The following is a 24,015-nucleotide window of genomic DNA, read 5'->3' as shown; positions in this document are numbered from 1 at the left end:
AAAACACTGAACATTTAAGTAGTAATGGTAGAATTAATGCAACACAACATCCATCCATGAAGAACTGTTAACTTTATATATAAGAATAATGATATTTAGGACTCCATTTATGGCAAATACAGTATATGCAGAATAGCAGAAAATACTTTATCTTAGTACTTTCCTTGCACCATACAGTATTCGATGAAATAAAACAAAGACAAGATGATTCCTTTAAACTGATGCCAGAAACTCATTTTTATACATAAGGGAACATTTTTGGAAATAAGTTACAAAATATCTGTGAGGGTGACTGACTATTTCTACTACTGATTTTTTAATTATTTGCATTTTTGCATACTTGTAAATTTATTATGTAAATTGGTCGGTGAGAAAGGCAATATATGTTTGTGAATTTAGATACAACTTTAAATTAGTTAAACAAATGACAGAATTTGTGCATCAAATATTTTATTTAAAAAAAATGATCAAATCATTCATTGTAAATACCTACAGTATTCAGTTTCAGTTTTAGAGGGAAAACCAGGTATTTCAGTAAAAGAGGACTAAAATCAGCTGAATCTGGAAGGTTTTGTTGTAAAATCTGTTTCTTCACAATCAGTCTAATCCTGTCAGGGATATTGATTACAAGGGGAGCATTTTCAACTGCATACTGCTACCGTCTGCACAAAAAATTTAACAAAGATAAAACCAAGAACAGAGTTGAAAATAGTCAGAGAGATCAGAAACAAGTTCAGGGTAAAAAAAATATTGCAGAAAATAATGACCTCTTATACTGTCATACATGGGCAGTTTATACTTGTGCCGCAAGAACACTGAATACTGAACTATTAGTTTCATTGTGTATTGTGAAGGACTTTACAAGTAGGAAGGCAGGAAGTTACAAGTCTACAAAAATCAACACTCTACCCATTTTTAGTTTGCTTTTGACCATGTGGAAAGACTCAGATGGGTCCACAAACTTTCAAACACGACTGTATCATAATTTGCAGAAAGGATTGAACAGTGTGTTTTTTGGTGTATTTGGGTTCTTCGGTCCATCTGAAGCACATTTATACTGTGATGACTATGTGACATGAAACTCTGTCTGATACACAACAGAAGTTGTTTGACACCTCCTTTGATATTTAACTAGTGATCCAGCCTACATTGATTTACTAAGTATTGCAGTTGCTACAGTTGTACAGCATTTTTCATGGTATAAATTTGTGGTGATGTAAGCAAGGTCCCAATAGCAATAGTGTCCATTCTCTTACAAATAGTAGTCATCAATGGAAGTGGGTAGAATATAAAATAAGGCACCCAGCTCTGCTGTCATTATAGGACAGCATCGAGTCAACATGGAGGGGAATATAAATACAGGTTTGCCTGGTATGTAGTGTGCATGTGCACAGGAATTAGGTACTGTAGCACGTTCACGTTTAGTTGGAATATCAGCTTACAAACAAATGATGGATAAGCCTTTTGGACACATGCCTTCACCCAAACACCAACTCCACTTTCTGAATTCAAATTCTAATCTAACATCATACCTACAGTAAATAATTGTATGTAACCATGCCAATGAAAATGATGGAATTTGAATATTTTTCCTACACTGAACTTGACAAGATAAGTAAACAAAATAAGTCATATAAGTATTCCATTGGTGGACAGAGGGCAGTCTCCAGCGATGAATCACACAATAACAACAACAAAAAAAAAACAATGCAGTGAATCAGTTAATGCTCTTCTATCTCAACATCTTGTAAGTGAACGTTCTGCGTGTTTGTTGCAACAAAGTGCATTCAAAAACCACAGGAAATTCTTTTTCATGTTGTTGCATCAAAGTCTTTGTCAAACTCACATTGTTTGTATAGGACCTTGTATTTAGATGAGCAAACAAAACTTTGCACTGGAAACAGTGATAAAGTTTTACTTGGGATGGTACTCCTTCACTTCTGGTCCCCCAAGACTTTCAGTGCCTGAAACTTCATATGGGGATGTTGGGTAAATGTCCATTTGAGCTTGTAAGTGCTCCACTACAAACTATGCCACTGGCTTGGCTGCTTGGTAGGGCCTGTCCATTCCATTTGTTTACAGACTGGTTCTCTCTAAAGGCTTGTTGCACTACAGATGTTCTTCTGTTTAAGTCTCTGGTTGGGGTTCCTAAATTAGGGGCCGTTCGTCTGTGGCAGCGTTCTCTTAAGGTATATAAAAGCAAGGTTATTAAGAGACTGAGACACAGAACCAGCAAAACTGATACAACCACCAGCTCCTTTAGATAGCAGGGTCCAGACCACAGCTGAGTCTCCCCATCCCAAAACTCTCCCTTCTTCCAACCAGATTTCTGTGTCCACACAGCCATATTTCTCTTTAGCTCTCTAGTGGTGATTTGAGTATCTTCACTCGACAGTGTTGGCTGAGTCTGTCCTTGCTTTGTTGTTGTTCTTTTAGGCAAAGTAGGTCCAGGCCAAGCCACAGTCTGTGTCATAGGGATAGTGTGTGTCTGGGGTCTGGTGTAAGTGGTTGGAGCATTAGGGCTGCTCCTCTGTTTGACATGATATATGGCCATAGTCTGTTGGTAACCATTCTCCGTGGACAGGCAGAGGTAGTGGCCCAGTGTGGCAGGAGTGGCCACAAAGCTTAGACTGCCATCCTCCAAGTGTAGGTACAAGTCTGAGGACAGACGGCTGTTCGGACGCTCCCACAGCTGCTGGGACAACCGTGAAGCCGCAGGGCACTGCAGCCGCACCACTTCATTCAGAGATACAAACACCAGCTCACCTGCAGGACATGAGGCTAATATACAGATTACAGGTCATCACCACTTCATGCAAACAGCTACTACAACATGTCATTAGTGTAAAAATAATATAATTCCCAGAACAATGTCTTAGCTTAGGGCTGATGGTGTTTCATTAAAAATCACAAACATGCATTATGTCTTTATGTATACAAGAATTCTCTGAACCCATCACAAGCTGTAGAGAACTGTGAAAGAAATTTTCTGTAGATTTATTAATATTAAGTAATATTATCTTTTGAATTAGGGACAAATGCCATGGCACTTCAAGTCATCTACTGCACAGTGAGTGGTGTGCAGTCATAGTGTAACAAGAACATTAGTAAAGCTGCAAGGAAACACATCTTCACATTTGTAGGTAGAACAGGGAAATAAAGCTACATTTTATTAAAACATACTTGAACCCCAACAGCACTAAATGAATCAGACAGACTGCAGTGAATTCATGCTATTGATTATAAAAAGGTTTAGTTCCACTGGGCTTTGTGCTTAGAGCAATTCTTTTTACTTTGCCACGTCTCCCCTAGTAAATATTATGAGTTCCATTAGTATGTGTTACTCTACTCTACTCAGGAGGCTAACTAAGTGCCGCCAGGCAGGAGATGATCCATGCACTAGTGAAACTACCGTACTAGGGCCTAAAGTACACACATTTGCCACACTGAACACACTACACTAGGTCACTTAAACATAGAAAGGGACCAGACTAACAAACTAGAGGGATGAGGACCCAAATGCACAACCACATGTAGCAATCCACGTTTGGACCTAGGTAACTTAACACCACGTGAAAGCTTCACTCCCTTCACAGAGACAAAGCTGTGATTCACCAGAAGATAAGAATACACGGAATTCTTGTCTATTCTACAGGACACTGTTTTCTCTCACAACAGAACTGTGAGGTTAACATAAACAACACACAAATGGCTAAGTGCAACATCCAAAGACCTCGGATACCTTCAGGTGACACCACCTAAATCTCATCAGGGTCCTCCTCTGCCTTATCACTGACCAGACCAGAAAAGTCTCATACTTTTTCTACCAATACTCATTTCATGGACTCTCCCACTAGCCCAGGAGATCTGGATAGTAAACCAGGAATGTGAACTAATAAAAAGGGAAACTCTTAATTTGGACAGTTCTGGTTCAGATGTACCAGAACTTTCAACTATAATGCGACTGATGCCATTGTATTCTGTGTATAAAATGCTTTTATTTGATATGAAATTGGTTTCTGTGCCAGTAAATTCCTCAAGAACAACAAAGGGACCTCAGACAACTTCTCACCATGCTTTGCTATGTGTGAATGTTTAAAGGTGAAATAAAGATACTCACCTTCTTCTTTTAATCTGTGCACCATATGCTAAGTCCACCAGGTAAATTATGTAACCTCAATATTGTGTTTTAAGTCAATGTTACAATAGTTTAATTAGTAAAATTTAGATAAAGCTATTTATAATTTGATGTTGCTTCTTAATTGTGTATGTTTTTATTGTTTGCTTAGTGTTTCAGTGACAAGACCATTTAACATGCAATAACATTTCATTTGCTACAGCATCACCACCAAAGTGATCGTTACATGTGTATTGTGTTATGACACATATTGTGTTGTGTTAAGATAAACATCTCTAATCCTCTGAAAATTCTGGTGTTTCGCAAAGCGCTAAAATTGAATATTTCAAATTCATTTGTTATCTTTAGGTTTTTTATAAGTTAGAAGCAAATACTCTATTCTCTTGATCAAAGCCATCACCCACTTAGGTATTGCTGATTTATGTGTTTTCTTTGATTGTGTTCACATATGTTCATTAATCTGTCAGATAAAGCTTTCAACGCACGCACGCACGCACGCACGCACGCACGCACGCACGCACACACACACACACACACACACACACACACACACACACACACACACACACACACACAGGAATCTGGTTTTGTGTGCATTGTTCTTTAGAATCATAGGTCATTGAACTGTAACAAGAATTAATGTCATTAGAGACTGATTTGGTTCTATCAAGGAGATTTGTTATTGTTATTAACCATAATTGTTAACTCATTAAATTGACATGTAGCATTTGACTAGATTGATAAAAGCATGGTTTCAGCTTTAAAACAAATCTGGTGACCTAATTTCGAGGAATATTAATGTTTCTGGATTAGTATTAAATTATTAAATTCAATCCACTACACACACGAACCACCACAGTAACATTTTAAATAACACAAAGGATCAAAATTACAGCCAGCAGAAAACAAAGAAGCTCAGCAGAGAAACATGGATATAACTGAGCACAAACTAAGGTTGCAATGAAAGACATCTTAAACACAAATTAACATTAAAGAATGTGTAGCTGGCACCCAGCAATACTTGTGTTTTGGTAAATCAAATCAGTTATTGCAAGATTAATTTAATTGGTCTGGATAATAGTGTTTACTATGAACAATATGGCTTACGGCCATACCACCCTGAGCACGCTCGACCTCGTCTGATCTCGGAAGCTAAGCAGGGTTGGGCCTGGTTAGTACTTAGATGGGAGACCGCCTGGGAATCCCAGGTGCTGTAAGCTTTGGCCCTCCGATGGACTGGCTACCCATCCAGGGTGTACCCTGCCTCTCGCCCATAGCCAGCTGGGTTAGGCTCCAGCACCCCCGCGACCCCGCATAAGAGAATAAGCGGCTTGGAGGATTGATGGATGGATGGATGGATGGATGAACTATATGTCTAGAATTAACTGTTTCAAGGCTGAATATTGCCGTTTGAGAAAAAAAGCTGACTTTGCATTTAACAGAATCTGCATCACAATATGCCCTAGCAAATCAGAAGCAGTTGAAATGATCTTACCTGCAGGCATTTTGTTTGAAACAAATCTGACTCTGGGTGTTAAGGAAACACTGTTGCATGCCTCATCAACATTTCCTCTGTCTATATCTTGGGCACTGAGGTTGGAAAAATCACAGTCAACAGAAAATGAGTGTAAAAATGTAAAAATATAATTCCCAGGTTCATGAGTGTATATATTCATCACACTAGCATGATGGTGTTTCATGCAGTGCTGAAGATCACAAACATGCGCTATGTCTTTATGTGTGCAAGGAGTTTTTGAACCCATCACAAGCTGTAGAAACTGGTGAAAGAAAATCTCTGTAGATTTATTAATATTAGGTAATATTATATTTTAAATTACTGACAATTCTCTATTGTCAAAGTCTTGAGACTTCTCCTGTGATACCCAACAATGAAGCATCTTATTTTGCAATAGACTTAACTCAAGCACTCACTAATTGTTTCCATCAGGACAATATTAAAAGGATAAAAATCTAAAATGACCATCATAATGTACAGTTATGTGTTACTCACAGACTGGTCTGGATATTAGAAGTCTTCACACATGCCCTGCTGGCAGGATCCCAACCACAGAAAGGGTCTTGAGCCAGAACACACTGAGCACAGGTCCAGTAGAAAGAGCAGTTGGCAGTTGGAACCCTTACCACACCCTCTGATGTGCCAACAAATATCACACCCTACCAGAATCCGATGAAACAAAAGTTATTGAGTCACCATGAATTTATAAAACCTTATTCACTAGGTAAAGAAACAAAGTTTTGGGGTGACGGTATAAAGAAGAGAGAAATTACGATGGGACTGCAGGCGCTCCTTTATTCGACTTAGGGTTACTGTTACCTGATAAACATGTGCATGCTGACAATGTTTTTTTCTGAAGGCATCATTTTGAAATCTGCAGCTAAATGTTTGGTAAGTACCTTGGGTATAGAGAGTTCCAGGCTCTTCACGGTTTGAGGCTGTTCAAAAACCTTTATCTCCTCAATGATGTGGACCCCGTTCTGCAGCAGCACCGCTTTGTGTAGGTACCCAGACTCTGAATAATTGTTAATGAGTATGGAAGTTTGTCAGACTCAAAATTAAAATGGCAATGTATTTCTCAATTGACAATTCAATATGCAATACTGTCATTGAATTTGAAAATAAATTTTGTATTTGGCAATTCAATAACAAAAGTGTTAAATGTTTACAGTTTACATAAAAGTCATTTTCATGGTTTAGGGGGGTCTATTCAAGTTTGACAGCAAAAAGCCCTAATGCATTGCATGACCTTGTTAACGCGCTCTGTCTGTGTGAATATCCATTTTTGAGAGACACTATCAGTCTTCCATCAAGGCGTGACCCAGGTGAGCCAGCAGCACACAGGCCTGTCTAAAGAATAATACTATTTCTATTTTGTTCATTGAAAGTCTCAGCTAAGATGCTGTCTTTGTCATTATGTCTGTCTGCCATTGTAAATTGCAATCATGGACTTTGATTGGTTAGGATTGTTTAACCTCGTCTAATCAAAAAATAACGACAGACGGTGCATCTGGTGTCCCACCTTGAAGGACTGACAGTTTGAACTCTCAAACACATTAAGTAGGTTGTAATGGTTTAGAACAAACCTGTCTGTATTCTGCCAACAACAAAAACTTGTGTACAGGCTATGTAACTTGGTGGAAAATAAAATTAAACATAAGAACTAAGAAACATAATAAAGCCAGCATCATGTCAGCAGCTCTGCTCTCAGCAGCAAATAGTCCAAATAGAAGTGAAATTTGGTGAAAAACGCAGGAAAGTGTGAAATGTTCCATACCTGTCAGCAGAAACAGGATGGTGTAGGCTCTTCTGTTGGCAGCCTGAATTCTCTGTGCTCTTAGGTGACTGTACTTGTGCTCGACAGACACCATGGTCAGACTCCTTCCAGCTGGACGCACGCTATTGTCTGCAAGGAAGTTTTCTTTGACAAAGCGCAGGGCGTTGTCTGATGCATTGTGCAGGCCACACTATCACAAAAAGATGAAACTTAAACATTGAGAATATTCCCTTTTTTAAATAATAAACCTGACATGACCTTAGTTAGAGCTATTCTCATAGATTGAAAGTAAAAAAGGCCCAAGATGAACAAACAACTTAGACTTTAAATGAGATGGAAGGTAAACTTGCTCATTAGAAACTTCCTTGTATGTCAAATGAGCAGTTCTATGAATCATAATTGACCCTTTACCTCTCCTGGATTAGCAACTTTCTCTTGAACCCGTGTGCTCCACTGTAATGTGTCCCGGTTCAGGACTTTATAATTCCCAGAGAAAACTGACTTGATGTCAGCAAGGCGGAACAAACAAACCGCTGACCTTCCAGAGTTCACAGACCTGGTGGGAGGCAAGAATCATACAGGATGGTTCAACACACAGTAAGAGTCCTTGACTCTGATCCTTAAGACTGAGAGCGGAGAAAGGTACTGAATCTTTTTGCTACTCATCAAAGTAAACCAGTGTATCATTAGCTTGTCTTTGAAAACCGAAAATCTGTGCTCAGATTCAGTTAGGGTGCCTTCACACCTTAATAAACGAATTAGGTGTGAAAGCACCCTAACTGAATGTTTTGGTCTGAATCAGTTGATGAGTTTGTAAACTTGTAGCAATTTCTCCTGTGTTCGGTTCTGTTTCACACACAAAAAAATCACAGACACGTCTGATTGGTCAGATGTGTCTCTCTGCCACGGGGCAGAAAAGTAAATACTGTATGGGAAGAAGGTTGCGTGTTGTGGGTTACTTCACGTTTCGTCAGAAGAGAGGAAGTTTTACGATGGAGGTCAACCTACGTGTATCAGTCCTCGCCCTGCTGAATTTTTTAAATTACATTTCTTGCATTTACCACTGAATGCAAATCTTACAGTTTGGAAATCAAACGCAGTTACAGCTGGAAAACAATATATTGATGTACTGGAGTCGCCATAGGCGCATATCAACGCAATACAGGAGGTGGCGTATTATGTTAATCAGCCGAAGATTTTACCGAATCATGTGATTAGCGGCGTTTGGTCCCGTTTTGGTTCGGTTTGCGTTCTTACCAGGAGGACCGCACCAGAGTTCGCTATTTGATGCGGATCGAGAACACCTCATTTTGGGGGTCTCGGTGCGGTTGTTTTGGTGCGCACTCGAGTCCGATTACCGTGTTCACACCAGACAAAGCGAAGTGCACCAAGAGGTAAAACGAATTTGAGCTTGATTGAATCGAGTTAAACTCAAGACAAAGCAACTAAAGAGCTTTGCTGGCTGGTAGTCAAACCATGTGAATCTGCCTTAACGTTGGACACTGTTGCTACCTTAACACAGTTATGCACATTGCAACTAATTTAACTTAAAATTGAGAGCTAAAAGGAAGCAGACCTGGAGCTGCTGTAGCTCTGATTAGCAGTAGCTATACGTCCATATGCTTTCGTCTGTGAGCTTCTATTTGTTTACAATTGTCTTTACTTCATAGCTCATTTTGTTTTTTATGCTTACTTTGTTATATGTGCTTCAATTTGCAAACGGTATTTTAGATTTTCACAACTAGAGCTTGGAGCAGCTCTTCTGAAAGGTGCAGACACTTGGGATGCATTGCATTTCCCACGCTTTCTGGATCATGGTTCATACTTACAAGAGCACCTGGCTGCAGACATGATGAACAGAAAACTTAGAGGTTTAAACAGTTTATAGGACGATAGACTGGATTCCAAATTATTCCCCCCAAAATGCAACCATGAACAAAACCAAGAACGAAACCAGCAGTTAGATTAATTACAGCAGCGTTTCAATTTAATAATAAAATCATCACCTGTGCTGAGGTGAGCTTACTGAGTCATAGCCAGTTACTTTAATAAATAATGCGGCTAAAAAAACGTTTCTTATTGGTGCTGTCACAAGCAGCCCTGCTCAGAAATTAATAGGGTTTAGCTTCCAGTTCTTTACTGCAATAATATTATACTTGATGTTGTCAATTAATCACCTCTGGTGGTGAAGCAGACTGTATGAATTTCATCTTTCAGATTATGTGTTGAACATCATTAGAGTCCTCAGCTCTGAGCTTGTGTTGTTATCCTACATGTCACAAGTGTCTTATCAGATGACAAGCGAGGGCTTGTTTTCTGATGGAATACCTTGACCGACTCATTTCACCCTTCACCCAGCTCAAAAAGAAGGATTTTTCTTGTTTGAAAACATTTCCAACAGATTTACACCAGTAAGGTAAGTCATGAAATGAATTGCTATAATGTAGTTTTGTCACACGTACCGTTTTAAGCAGGTGCCTACTATACCTCAAAAAGATGTACAGAACGTCAAAATACCACAACAGAACTGAGACTGAGAATTTAGTGTGGTGTGAGCCATCCTAGTATGAGATAAGGAAACAAGACCATTGTGTAGCCTAAACACCGAGTCCTGACAGCTTATTGTACTATAAATGGTCGTGTAAACACTAGATTAAATTACTGGCTAGCTACTGTATCAGTCAATTCTTTAATGAAATATACAATGCTTGCAGGTAATTTCCCTTATGGGTAAGTTACCTTACCATCATTTAGTCCCTCACATCCACTCAGTCCACAGATGTGCTGGTTCTCCTCAAAAATGCTCAAAAACATTATACTCTGCCTTCTGGTAAGATTTGCTTCCAATTGGTGGAGGCAAGCCCTTCTGTTAAAAAAGGTACCTCCCACCATCATATCTGCAGCCATGGTTTACTCCATATTTAGTTCACTAACCACTGAGAAGTGAAGAGGCCATAAAAGAACGTGTCATCGGAAGGAGCTCCTTCTGCTGGTGGGAGGCTGTCTATGTCCTGGATTAGATTGTAGGGCAGCTCACCCTCGGCCTGGCACAGTAGCTGAGCTTTTGCAAATGTGGTCCAGCGACGCTGCAGGGTGCGCTGGCCCCCAACATCGCTCTAACACGCAGGGGGAGAAGAAAGATTCAAGCACAAAGCATTACTGCAAGCTTTTGTAGTATGTGCCAAGTATGTGCCAGTGGTTTGTCTTACTGTGCAGATCTGAGCAACACGAGACACCATAAATTTGTCAATAAAGTCGTACTCTCTTCCTACTTCACTGAAGAAGAAATAGATTTTCTCTTCATCAGGAATAAAAGTAGAGCTAACAAAGGTTGGATCTGTTAAACAGAAGTTAAAAAAAGCGTGTTAGTCTTACTGTTTTGACAACTAGTCTACAACAAGGAACTGACAGCTTGCATTGCTCACATTCTACATGGTCTGATCTTGTTTTACTATGCCATTGCTGAAACCTGTGCATGCTTACACCTAATAAGTAATCAGGTTTCCTCTAGATTGGACGTTCTCTGCAAGCGTGAGAGCACACAAAGAAATGTTTAATAAAAAAAAAAATCTTACAGCTCACTCACCTTCCAGCCAGCCCAAAGTATCGTCCAACTTCAGGTCAACATGCCTGCCCTCACTGAGATGTCGAGAGATGATGGGCCAGTTCCCTCTGTAGTCTGCCACTGTCCCAGTGTAAAGCTCTCCATCTAATAAACATAAAAACACCAGACGATCACCCACAGCACAATAGAATAGCCCAGCAACAACTAGGGCATCACACAACCTGCAATCTTTTGGCAATCTTTTGGAAGATCACATGATTTGTGCATCTAATGGTTTCTTTTATTTTGAAGAGTAGTGGATCTACTCTAGGCAAGGACAAATACTAGTGTTCAACCACTTTTACATATGTGCCTTGAATCTAGTCTTTGTTTCTGACCTTTTTTCTGTTTGTATTTTTGCCCAAGGGGAATCAAGGTGAACTTGTGCAATTATTTAATAACTTTCTATTGTATTTTCTTTAGCCTTAGAATGATAGAAAATATACTGTCTTTTAATTAGTTTTGATGCTTTTGTGTTTTTAATGTGTGTGATTCTCCTTTTATCTATGTTTCCTTTTTCCTTTTTATGTGAAGTACTTTGGTGAACAATATGTTGTTTTTAAAGTGCTATATAAATATGATGATTTGATTTATTTCAGCCTTGACCTTTTATTAAGTCGAGAACCAGTTACCAGTTACAATTGTTCAATAGTTACATGCTGTAGTCTGTCATTATTCACTTTCCTAATCTTTACTCCCGCAACATTGAAATTTTCCCACTGTGGGAAAAATAAAGGTTTATCTTATCAGTTACGCTTCATTCTGTCTCAGTGTGTGTCAGTACCATTACTTCTGGGCTTTTATTAGGAAAAATCTTCTGGTCCTCTTTCTCTGCTCCCACTGCTGCCTAGCCATCTCTGATTAAAATCACCTGTGCTTTGTTATTCCTCAGTACCTTTAGCCACCTGCTCTTTCCCTGTGAGTTTTCCAGATCATCTGCAACTGCATGTCTATAGGTCATCTGGTAACATGCCTATGTCAAACTGTTTTTCTCTGTTTGTCTTTCAGTGAGGTTTCCTGACTAAAACTACCTGTTCTTTAGGCTCTTCCCAGTTTTGTTTCTTCTTCTTCTTCTTCTTATAGTGTTTATTGGCGGTTGGCAAACTTGATGCTTGTGCATTACCGCCACCTTCCGTATTGGACTGTGCATTATTCGTAAAATCACAAAAAACAACAACATTGATTTATATTCTACTCTCTAACCCCATATCCACTACAAGATTAAACACCATTCTGTGTCCTATTTCCCTTTTAACCCACTCCATCTTTTCCTCCTGCTGCTTCCTTTTCTCATTTTGAGGTTCTCTTTTTGTGCTCCCCACGTTACTCCTCTCCATTTCTCTCACTGCTTCTGCATATAACACACCCTTCCTAACCGGTTGCACCCTGACTTCCTTCTTTAAAACCTCACAACTCCGAAACGCTACGCCGTGCTTCCCTCCACAGTTGCAACACTTTGGCTCCACCCCCTCACCACATTCCCCATAGTCATCTTCACTTCCACGTTGTGCACACCTCTTCCTTTTCTTACACATCATTGCCATGTGTCCAAACTTGGCAAATATAGCACCTCACTGGATTTGGAACAAACTCTCTCACTGAATGCAAAACAAAACAAAACCAATATACAACCAGCTCTGTTTCCACCTTTCCCACTCCTCTTGTCTGTCTCCTAGCACCAATTACATTCTTCTGTCAGTACTTCCATACTGACCCCTACTGGGACTCCGTTTATTACTCCCCTACATCCAGCCTCTCCCCCACTACAACCACCTTTGTAACCTTCACCTTCTCCACTGCGTTCTCGCTCCTCACATACCTTATCTCTCCAAACATGTCTCTAAAAAATTCCGTTAGTTTTACTGTCCTTCATCTTTACTCCCCCCCTCTTTTTCAAACCACATTACAACATTAATTGCACCTTCGCTTTTCCCTCTGCTCTTCTCTCCTCTCCTCCCACAGACTCCTCTACTCTTATTTAATCCCTTCCCTTTTTACTTTTCTTCCCTTATGCACGCTCCACCACCTTCCTCCCCTCACTTTCTCCCCCATACTCTCCCTATGATCACTATAATTCTGCACAAATTCCTCATTATCCCTGGTAATTTACAAACTCTTCTCCTCTCTCCTCTTTTGATCAACAAATCCCCCGCGCATCGTTTCGGTTTTGTTTCTTGCTTGGCTCAGGAACTTTGTCTCTCACTCTCAGCCTCTTTCTTGACCACACCCATTGAATCCAGCAACTCCCACTTTCTTGTTTTGCCCTCTGTCTTATCTGTATATTAATACACTTGTATGTGGATTTACACGCTTCATTGAGGGGCTACACTTGTTCTACATACATGTCAGCCATGTTTTGGCTTAAACATATCTCAGCTAGCATGTCATAGCAGCTGTGGAGACATCGTCATACCTACGATGATAGCAGTGTTGCGTTGGTAGGGGTCATAGGGACAGCGACCTCTGCCTTCATCAGGTTTGGTGCTCATTGTCAATGTCTTGGAGTTCTGACAAGTAATAAAAGTCAAGCTAATATCAAATCTGCCAACAATGTGAATCTGTGGATGGGTCCATCAGTCTAAAATACTTTTGTTACAACACGTACAACGTAGGTGCAGCGTGGACTAAAGGCAAATGTGCCACAGGCGTAGATGTGGGTGGCATTCAAAAACTGCAGCACACGAATGAAGTTGGGGCAGTCGGCCTGGAAAAATAGTAACACCAGGTAACAAAAGTTGTAATACAAATAACAAAATTATATATACACACACACACACACACACACACACACACACACACACACACACACACACACACACACACACACACACACACACACACACACACTATTCGCACCCTCCGCGGGTGGTCTCATCCACTTTCCAAGCTCGGGTCCTCTACCAGAGGCCAGGGAGCTTGAGGGTTCTGCGCAGTATCCTTGCTGTTCCTAGGACATTTCTGGACTGAGATTTCGGATGTTTTTCCAGGGATCTGTCGTAGCCACTCCTCCAGTTTGGGGGTCACAGCCCCTAGTGTTCCGATCACCACAGGCACCACTTTGGCCTTCACCTTCCAAGCCTTCTCCAGTTCTTCTCTGAGCCCTTGGTATTTCTCTAGTTTCTCATGTTCCTTTTTCCTGATGTTGCCATCGCTTGGTATTGCCACATCCACCACTACGGCTTTCCTCTGCTCTTTATCCGCCACCACAATGTCTGGTTGGTTCGCCATTACCATTCTGTCAGTCTGGATCTGGAAGTCCCACAGGATCTTGGCTCGCTCGTTCTCTACCACCTTGGGAGGTGTTTCCCACTTTGACCTTGGGGTTTCCAGTCCATACTCTGCACAGATGTTCCTGTATACTATGCCAGCCACTTGGTTATGGCGTTCCATGTATGCTTTCCCTGCCAGCATCTTACACCCTGCAGTTGTGTACTGGAGCATCTCAGGGGCCTCTTTGCACAGTCTACACCTTGGGTCTTGTCTGGTGTGGTAGATCTGGGCCTCTATGGCTCTGGTGCTCAGGGCCTGCTCCTGTGCGGCCAGGATGAGTGCCTCTGTGCTGTCCTTCAGCCCAGCCCTTTCAAGCCATTGGTAGGATTTGTTGAGATCAGCCACTTCAGTTATGGTACGGTGGTACATCCCGTGTAAGGGCTTGTCCTCCCATGATGGTCCCTCTTCCAGCATCTCATCCTCTGTGCTCCACTGCCTGAGACATTCACTCAGCACGTCATCTGTCGGGGCCTTATCCTTGATGTACTGATGAGATGGATCTTGGATGTTTCATCCTGGATAGTGGCTCTCACGCTCACTAGTCCTCGGCCTCCTTCCTTGCGGCTAACGTACAGTCTCAGGGTGCTGGATTTGGGGTGGAACCCTCCGTGCATGGTGAGGAGCTTTCGTGTCTTAACATCTGTGGTCTGTATCTCTTCCTTTGGCCACCTTATTATTCCCGCAGGGTATCTGATCACTGGCAGAGCGTAGCTGTTTATTGCCCGGGATTTGTTCTCTCCATTGAGCTGGCTTCTTAGGACTTGCCTTACTCGTTGGAGGTATTTGGCTGTTGCCGCATTCCTTGTTGCCTGTTCAAGGTTGCCGTTTGCCTGTGGTATTCCAAGGTACTTGTAATTGTCCTCAATGTCTGCTATTCTTCCTTCTGGGAGTGAGACCCCTTCTGTGTGGATTACCTTGCCTCTCTTTGTCACCATCCTCCCACATTTCTCGAGTCCGAATGACATCCCGATGTCCGAGCTGTAGATCCTGGTGGTGTGGATCAGCGAGTCGATGTCTCGCTCACTCTTGGCGTACAGCTTGATGTCATCCATGTAGAGGAGGTGACTTATGGTGGCCCCGTTCCGGAGTCGGTATCCATAGCCAGTCTTGTTTATTATTTGGCTGAGGGGGTTCAGACCTATGCAGAACAGCAGTGGGGACAGTGCATCTCCTTGGTATATGCCACATTTGATGGATACTTGGGCAAGTGGCTTCCCATTGGCTTCAAGGGTGGTTCTCCACAACCTCATCGAGTTTGCAATGAAGGCCCTTAGAGTTCTGTTGATGTTGTACAGCTCCAAGCATTCAGTGATACATGTGTGTGGCATTGAGTCATAGGCTTTCTTGTAGTCGATCCAGGCTGTGCACAGGTTGGTGTGTCGCATTCTGCAGTGTTGGGCGACTGTTCTGTCTACCAGGAGTTGGTGTTTGGCTCCTCTGGTATCCTTACCAATGCCCTTCTGTGCTTCGCTAATGTATTGACTCATGTGCCCACTTATCTTAGCTGCGATGATGCCTGACATGAGCTTCCATGTTGTGGAGAGACAGGTTATTGGCCGGTAGTTGGATGGGACTGTGCCCTTTGAGGGATCCTTCATTATCAGGATCGTTCGCCCTTCGGTTAGCCATTCAGGGTGAGTCCCATCCCTTAGCAGCTGGTTCATTTGTGCTGCCAGGCGCTCATGGATTGCAGTGAGCTTCTTTAGCCAGTAGGCGTGGATCATGTCAGGGCCAGGTGCTGTCCAGTTTTTCATACCTGAGACTCTATGTTGGATGTCTGCCACTGTGATAGTCACTGGATTCTGTTCAGGGAGGTTGCTGTGGTCTTCCCTCAGATCCACCAGCCACTGTGCATCTCTGTTGTGTGATGCCTCCCTTTCCCATATACCCTTCCAGTACTGTTCAGTTTCCAGCCTTGGTGGGTCTGCTCTGTTGTTATTACCCTGCCATTGAGAGTACACTTTCGCAGGTTGTGTTGCGAACAGCCGGTTTATTCGTCTGGCTTCGTTATCTCTGGTGTATCTCTTTAGGCGGCTGGCCAAGGCTTGTAGCCTTTGCTTGGCAGTTTCGAGTGCTTCAGGTATGGTCATCTGGCTGTACCTCTTGGGCATTGGTCTTTTCATTGCACCTCTCTGGGCCTCTGTCATTTGGCTCACTTCCCTCCGAGCTGCCTTGATTTTTGCCTCCAACCTTCGTTTCCATGGTGGGTATTGTTTCTCATGGCTCCCATGGTTGCTCTTATGGCCAAGCACCTCTAGGATCACTGATGCTGAAGCGTATATCAGCTCATTGGTTTCTGTGATTGTTGTGGTAGGGATCGCTCTCAATGCTGCATTCACATCTTCCATGAGACTTTCTGATGGTACTTCACTTAGCCGTTGTAGTGGGGTTCGGGGTTGCCTGTTCAATCTCGCCATGATCTTATCTTTCAGGTCAGTTGCTGCCTCGCTCAGCGTATCTGTGCTTATTGGGGCTTCGTACCCAATTTCCGGTTGGGGAGATGGTGAAACCTCCCCTCTGACCTGGCGTCCTGGCTCCCCCTTGCCGTAGCATTTGTGTTGTATCTCGTCAATCTCAAGTTGTGATAGCAGTTGCCGTTTGTGGATGTTGGAACACTGAGCTACTAGTTGCTTCGCCGTCAGCCTTGAATGTGGGTTTCTCCGTTCCCATTCACCGCACATTCTTTGCATGTAGCCCCTCTGACTAGGGTTACTTGAGTAGTAGCATTCCAACAGAGCCTTGTTCTCGCATCTCAGCCATTTCTTTCTTGTTCCAGTAGCCCACTTCTCGCCAAGGTGCTCTGGTTCCCCAACACCTGACGCAGACCTTGTTAGACCGGCGTCTGAGCCGGTATCTCATGATGTTAGCCCATATATATATATATATAGAGAGAGAGAGAGAGAGAGAGAGAGTAGAGAGAGAGAGAGAGAGAGATAGATGAGAGAGGAGAGAGAGATAGAGAGAGAGCAGAGAGATAGAAGAGAGAGAGAGATAGGTAGAGATACACACACACACACACACATAAATATATAACATATATATATATATATATATATATATATATATATATATATATATATATATATACACACACATGTATATATATATATATATATATATATATATATATATATATATATATATATATACACACACATATATATATATGTATGCATATATATATATATGTGTGTGTGTGTGTGTGTGTGTGTGTGTATATATATATATATATATTCCCCCCATGCATTAACAGCAAATACACGAGTATACACAAACATAGAAACACACACACACACGCACACACGCACACACACACACACACATATATAGGCCGTCTCGTGCTTCTTCTTCCTGATGTTGTACCATGTATCGTGCAGGAGTTTGTCCTCCTTAAAATGTATGGAGGGTTTTACCACAAATCCAGCAACCTGAGACTGTACGCTAAACAAAAGGAAGGAGGCCAAGGATGAAACAACTCAGCTCTATGAATACATCAGGAAGATGGCCCCAACAGATGATGTGCTTAGTGAATACCTCAGGCAGTAGAAACCAGAGGAGTAGACGAAGTGGAGAAACCCTCATGGAAGGAAAAAACTCCTCCACGGTACAGTATGTACCACTGACAGATAGAAGAAGTGGCTGATATCAACAAATCATACCAGTGGCAGGACAAAGCTGCCACTGAAGACTGAAAGACAACATGGAGGCACTGATCCTAGCAGCACTCCCACTCCAATCCCAGGTGATAGCAACATCAGGAAGGAGCATGACAAGATCGAGAAGTACCAAAGGCTCAAAGAAGAGATAGAGAACATGTGGAGCTACAAGTCCTGGTAGAGGACCCAAGCTCGTAGGAATGTAATGTATTAGGCGCTAATCAGTTACAGACACACAATCACCTACTGACCATTTTTTTGCCTTTCATAGAACATTGCTCAAGGTCTTTATCTGAAGGGCTCCAGTCCAGCTGACACATGAGAAGACAAAAAAAGGAAAAGTGCCAATCATTGTACAGTTTATTAGGCAGACCAGTACAATCTAATTGAATCCTAGACAACAATGTTGACATTAAGTTTACTTTTCTGGGCCGTGATTTAATGCATAACACTCCAAGTACTAACATATAATAAGTAAAGTAAAAAAATGGCCTATATGTTATTTCTCGGCCATTAAAAAGGATGTAGTGTTATTAAATCTAAATATCTGTAATAAAGCTAGAAAGTGGTCAAAATGCCCAGCTCAGGTTTTGGGGTGATATTCAGTAACTAACAGACCCACAGCAACATGTAATAAAGGCATGAATTATATTTTTAATAATTTAGCATTAAAATGTATAGAAATGTATATATTGCCACCGAAAAGCCTCAAAATATGCAGAGGATAACAATTCATTTCTTAAATAGATCTTCGATTGACTAAGGCCACAGACTCTAACCCGCGACTTTGCTGGGATCTACTGTATATTATGAGGTTTAATGTAGTGATTTAAACAGTCTTGCCTCTCCAATTGAAATTAACGAGGGGGCCTCTTAATAAAAATTATATAAAACTTACTACTGTAACTAACTACTGTAGCTTGGGTTATTTTCAATTCAAGTGAACGTTTTTACAGCAAAAAAATGTCCATAATTTGGAGACCAGCGATGTCCTCTGAAAGTAATTCTAGGTGTTACATATTGCTTGACATAATTACCTTGTTCCTGAGTGTGATGATATCGTTGTGGCTGACATCCAAGGCTACCACAGCATCCTGGGCTCCAATATACAGCATGTCTCCGTCATCACTGAGCAGCAGTGTAGTGGTGTTGCTGACATCAGGTGTGCTAAAGCGGGTGAGACTTCTCCCAGGACTACCTGTTAACAGTTAACACTTGTTATCCAGTTACTACCATTAAAGCCACACAGATGTCAGCAGGCGATGTAAACAGAGCATAGATTGTCCTTGTGTTTCTAATTTTAAAATAAATGTACACAACTAGTTTTTACAGCAAGTACAGTAACAAATTGTGGCAGATGTGTAAAAACAATGGTCAAAGTTGAGCATGTAAATGTTATTTCAACACAACTAGTTTACAAGAAACCCGCTGCCAGTTACCGTGTATCCAAAAGAAAAGATCATGAAGGTTTTTACTTACCCACAGGGAAGGAGACTCTGGGAGTGAGCCTTGTCAGGACTGGTCTCAGCACACTGAGCAAGGCCACAGTGAGGAACAACAGGCTTTGTGTCTCCATTACAGCAGGAACGATGGAGTTTAGGCACATTTAAGTCCAGAGGCTTAGCATTGGGTTCGATGTTCATCCATAGGCTCAGACTAAAACTGGAGTGTTGGGAAGGCACACAAACAGTAAGTCAGCCAACTGTTACTAAAGCTGTACTGATCCTCAGGTGAGCGATCAGAATGCCAGAGTCATAAAACTACATCACCTGCTTAAAAATAGTGCTTATTAAATAAGATATTAGCGGTTTCTACATACACCCAGGTAATTGAAAAACAGTGCACTTTACTTTGTTTTACAGTAGTATTTACCCAATGTGCACATAGAATGTCTGCCACCTTAATTGTTTACCGGAGAAAAGCCTCCGACTGTGACGGATGTGTTCCGTTTAATGCTCACGCTTTGATATCTGTCGCATCTCGCCATTTCTTCAGTGTAAGCGCTCCACTGTGTTTCAATAACGTTGGTTGTTAAAGTAGCATTAGAATGTTAAATTGTAGATCCAACGGATATAGCCGGTCAGCTCTGATGAAACACGTGGGGCCCTGGGTCCAGCTCAGCGTTAAGTCCGCCTGTGCTCCTGCTGTTGTCGTTCTCTGCAGCTCGGTATTGTTGCTCACACAGGCGGAGACATTTTTTTCTTGTTCTCAACAGGGCTCCGTGAAACTATAACGCAGTTATGCAAGAACAACAACAGCAGCCCTTGGCAGATGTGTAGAAATGTGACAGTGTTAGCGGGCTTACGTCTGTGCTGGAGTTATCATTCACCGCGCCATATCCTCACTGTTCTTCTTCATCGCTCCAACACTAAACTGTAACCGTCCAGTGTCTCCGCTCCGGTAAAAAGTACACTGGACAAAAGAAACATACGCCGGTGAGGAGAAAACGTTAACGGAGGAGACGTTGTTACTCTTAAAACAAAGCCTCAGAGTCTCCTCCTCAAATCTGAGGTTCCACCAGACAAACCTCCACCTACAGGCCGACCACACATGGTACAGCCTGAGCCTTTGTCAGACCGCAGGCACAGCAGCCCAACAAATGCAGCACACCCCTCAATTGACGGTCTATTCATATGTGTTACACCTGGCTCAAAAGCCGCACATAATAATTTACACAGGGAATCAAGTTATAATTTATTGCAGGACAAATTAAATGGATAAGTGAAATTATATACGACCGTTTTCCTAGTTTATAAACTAGGAAAACTAAACTTTTCTGATCACCTTGTAATTGTTTTCCTCAAATTGTGTATTGCCCATGGATATAGGTGGCATTAAATGTTTGTTCATAAAGAAATTTAAAGCGAGTGAAATACCACAACAAAAACAAAATAGTAGACACTTGTCTTATATACGTTTCCTCTTGTTCATTTTGACAGTTAAAATAATTTTAGGGTGGTTCCAACAACAACAACGTTAAACATCAATATACACATAAATACATATTTTAAAGTGGACTTACCCAGGCTAAGGTCAAGTGGTGGCTAGCAGCTGGGATGGATGAAATACATCCTGTTTGTAGGCTGTCTTAATTGACACACCTCTGCAACAGATTTAATCCACATAACTAATTCTGTAATATCCATCCATCCATTTTCCAAGCCGCTTATTCCTATATGCGGGGTCGCGGGGGTGCTGGAGCCTAACCCAGCTATGGGCGAGAGGCGGGGTACACCCTGGATGGGTCGCCAGTCCATCGCAGGGCAACACAGAGACATACAACCATTCACACACACACTCATACCTACAGGCAATGGAGAGAGGCCAATTAACCTAATGCATGTCTTTGGACTGTGGGAGGAAGCCGGAAAACCCGGAGAGAACCCACACAAACACGGGGAGAATGTGCAACGTGTTATTATTTTTATGGACAGAATATCCAACCATAGGGGGTCTTTGCCGTGCATAAGAACCTGAAACTTGATAGATGGATAAAATCTCAATCCTCTGAATGAAAATGTTGTTTAGACAATGAACAATGGAGAATAAGAATACTAACAATTAGGTTTATTATTCAGCTTGAAAATTAATTTTGTACCCTGTCCTCCTCTTTTTCCCAGTCTTTACCTTTTGAACCGAAAGTAAGGGTTGGGACTGGACAGATTGAATATGCCGCTGACCTGAATCACAGTTGATCACGGTTACTGGCTTTTCTTCTGAAGTTTAAGTGGAGAGATAAAAGTGAAAGACTGCCACTACAGTCGTTAAAAAAGGAATATGATTCACTAAAGGAATTTGTGCATGAGAAGTCTATGAAAGTCATTGTTTTTAAAGTCTGTAAAAACAAATGATCTTTAGAGGATTTCACATTTACAGCAACATTATATCCAGTAATTTTAGAGCATGTTTAATCCTGGACATGTTTGGGCTATGTATATTATTATGTCACTTATTAAACAAGCAGCCAAGGCTTTGGACTTTTTTTTTGTCTTTTCTGTATCACTGACTAACACTGGTCTCTACCACATTTTTCATTGCTACATGAATTAAGCATTAATATGTTAATACGTTATATTATCTGTGATACTATCATGCAGCAAAGGAAATGTTAGGAAAACATTTTAAAACTGCATCTGTATGTACCTTCTGTAGCTGTCTTGCTATTTTCCTTTGTTTTAGGCTTGATGTGTAGCTGAAGCTTTTTCTGATGTAAAGCTCAGATTCATCCACACACACAGAGAATTGGTCAAAGCATAGTGACAGCCACAATACTGTAACTCACTGCACACAAAGGATTGCACTTGTTGAGCTGGTCCATCCTTGAATCTTCTTAAAGCAACTGCTGTGTAATCACAACCCATCTACATCTTACATTTACAGTCAAAATCTCTGCCGGTCCATCATGTCACACCATTACACTATAGTTTAATTACAGTAGCATACGCAGTTTTAGGTTTTGGCATGTAAAATCAGACTTGCAGAGTATTAGTCACAGACTGGCTTTATCCTGAGTGCAGTAGGGAAAGGAGGAGGTAAGATGGCTATTGAAAAGAAAAGAAGATTTAAGAGGATTAGCAGTGACCTGAAAACAGCCATGAGGTAACAAGCAGTATGCCTCCCAATGTCAAACAACATACAGTATCACGAACATGGAGATGTTGTCAACTGCTGCGTGGTCATTGTATAAGAAAGTTCTGAAGATGTGAAGTCAGTCGGCATTTCTATAAATAGGTTTAGATGAAATCAAGCAGTTTTTAACATGCCTAAGAACTTCAAAGCTCCAAAGGCCCCAGAAACTAATCTTAATTGCCACTAATTAGTTAAAATTTAGTTAACTGATTAGTGGAAATCTGACCACTAATACGTGTGTGTGCGATTCAGGCCGTCCCCCTATATTTACATTGCATGAATTATTGTAAGTGATCCAGTTCCTGCACACAGACAGAACCATGCCGGTAGTGTACTCATCATTCGCCACAAGATGGCGTATACCCTCTGTGAGCGCCTCTGTCGGGAGTGCCTATGGGTATATGGTAGCAGTAATGCGGAATAGACTGTGTCCAGCATGTTTCATAATGTGGGTTTATTCTTAACAATAGATAAAGTCTACGCTGAGTTTGGCTTCATTCAGATGTGATACACGGGGCAAATAAAATATAAAAAGTAAGTTTATGATGTCACACAATTCACTCAGAAATAATCACATAAATTCTTGTTTTTCTCTTTTGGAACAATAGAAAATAATCAACCTAATTAAAATTTAAACAAATTCTCATGGAGGGAGGATATTATTGCAGACTGCAATATGTTTTATATAATTGCACTAAATACACTGTAAAGTAATATATTATGTATATAAAAGTATAAATAATATGTAGTCCTTTCAAAACAGTTTAAATATATTAATTGTTTTTATTTGGTTTTATTAGCTATCTGAGTTACATATTGACGAGAATATGAATGATTATATGATGTTTTAAGCAGTAAAGCATATCCAGCAGGCATTTCAATGTTGAGACAACGTTATGGTTTAATAATCATTGGATTATATATATTTGTATTTTGAAAGGTGAGTCAATGTTGTTTTCAATGTTGCATTAAGGTTGATGTTCAATGTTACATTAAAGGAGGCAGAGATGTTAATCTGTTTGCGGCTGCAGGTGAATCTAAACGAGCAATAAAATGGAATTAGTAATTGAGAAAATATTCATACCTCACTGGCTGTGCACATATAAGTATAGTATAGAATACCTTTATTGTCCCGCAATGGGGAAATTACCATGTTGCAACAGCACAGAGACATATATCTCAATTTCTCTGCAGCTCTCTGAGAGAGCTGCAGAGAAATTGCAGTGAATGCTGCAAAGCATTATACTTCTGACTGGTTAATGACTGCTAATTAAAAAGACTATTTCACAGTTTAGCAATTACGCACACACAATTTCTGCTTTTGAATGGGTAACTGTGACAAGTAATGAGACTATTTTACAGTTTAGGTATTAAGCAGACACACGTCATCCAAACCCTTTCACAATTTAGCGAAAAATCACAATA

General features: G+C 41.1%; 1 protein-coding gene and 1 non-coding gene across 12 annotated transcripts; one reads left to right on the top strand and one right to left on the bottom strand.

Annotated features, from left to right (window-relative positions):
• Window positions 1-53: 53 nt before the first annotated feature.
• sema4ab (sema domain, immunoglobulin domain (Ig), transmembrane domain (TM) and short cytoplasmic domain, (semaphorin) 4Ab) lies at window positions 54-22,475 on the bottom strand. Of its 11 annotated transcripts, XM_055512733.1 has the most exons (18): window positions 22,244-22,475; window positions 20,984-21,064; window positions 20,267-20,373; window positions 19,922-20,188; window positions 19,441-19,623; window positions 18,999-19,155; window positions 18,213-18,272; window positions 13,641-13,739; window positions 13,449-13,542; window positions 11,018-11,140; window positions 10,641-10,768; window positions 10,366-10,547; window positions 7,843-7,987; window positions 7,432-7,621; window positions 6,554-6,669; window positions 6,150-6,313; window positions 5,634-5,728; window positions 54-2,781 (listed from the first exon to the last, which is right to left on the bottom strand). In XM_055512733.1, exons 5-18 carry the CDS (start codon window positions 19,602-19,604, stop codon window positions 1,973-1,975), a joined length of 2,526 nt encoding a protein of 841 aa, XP_055368708.1. In that variant the 5' UTR covers window positions 19,605-19,623; window positions 19,922-20,188; window positions 20,267-20,373; window positions 20,984-21,064; window positions 22,244-22,475; the 3' UTR covers window positions 54-1,972. The 11 variants fall into 11 exon arrangements, with proteins under 11 accessions (XP_055368708.1, XP_055368706.1, XP_040928754.1 ...); XM_055512731.1 differs by having other exon boundaries at window positions 19,922-20,373; XM_041072820.2 differs by lacking the exon at window positions 19,922-20,188.
• On the top strand, window positions 5,240-5,358 carry LOC114866312 (5S ribosomal RNA). Its single transcript, XR_003787672.1, has one exon. It is a non-coding gene; the product is annotated as a 5S ribosomal RNA (ribosomal RNA).
• Window positions 22,476-24,015: the final 1,540 nt, after the last annotated feature.

The sequence above is a fragment of the Betta splendens genome, chromosome 11, assembly GCF_900634795.4.
Source record: "Betta splendens chromosome 11, fBetSpl5.4, whole genome shotgun sequence".
Lineage (NCBI taxonomy): Eukaryota > Metazoa > Chordata > Actinopteri > Anabantiformes > Osphronemidae > Betta > Betta splendens.
Note: the sequence above shows the minus strand (reverse complement) of the source record. Positions and strands in the feature narration are given on the sequence as shown.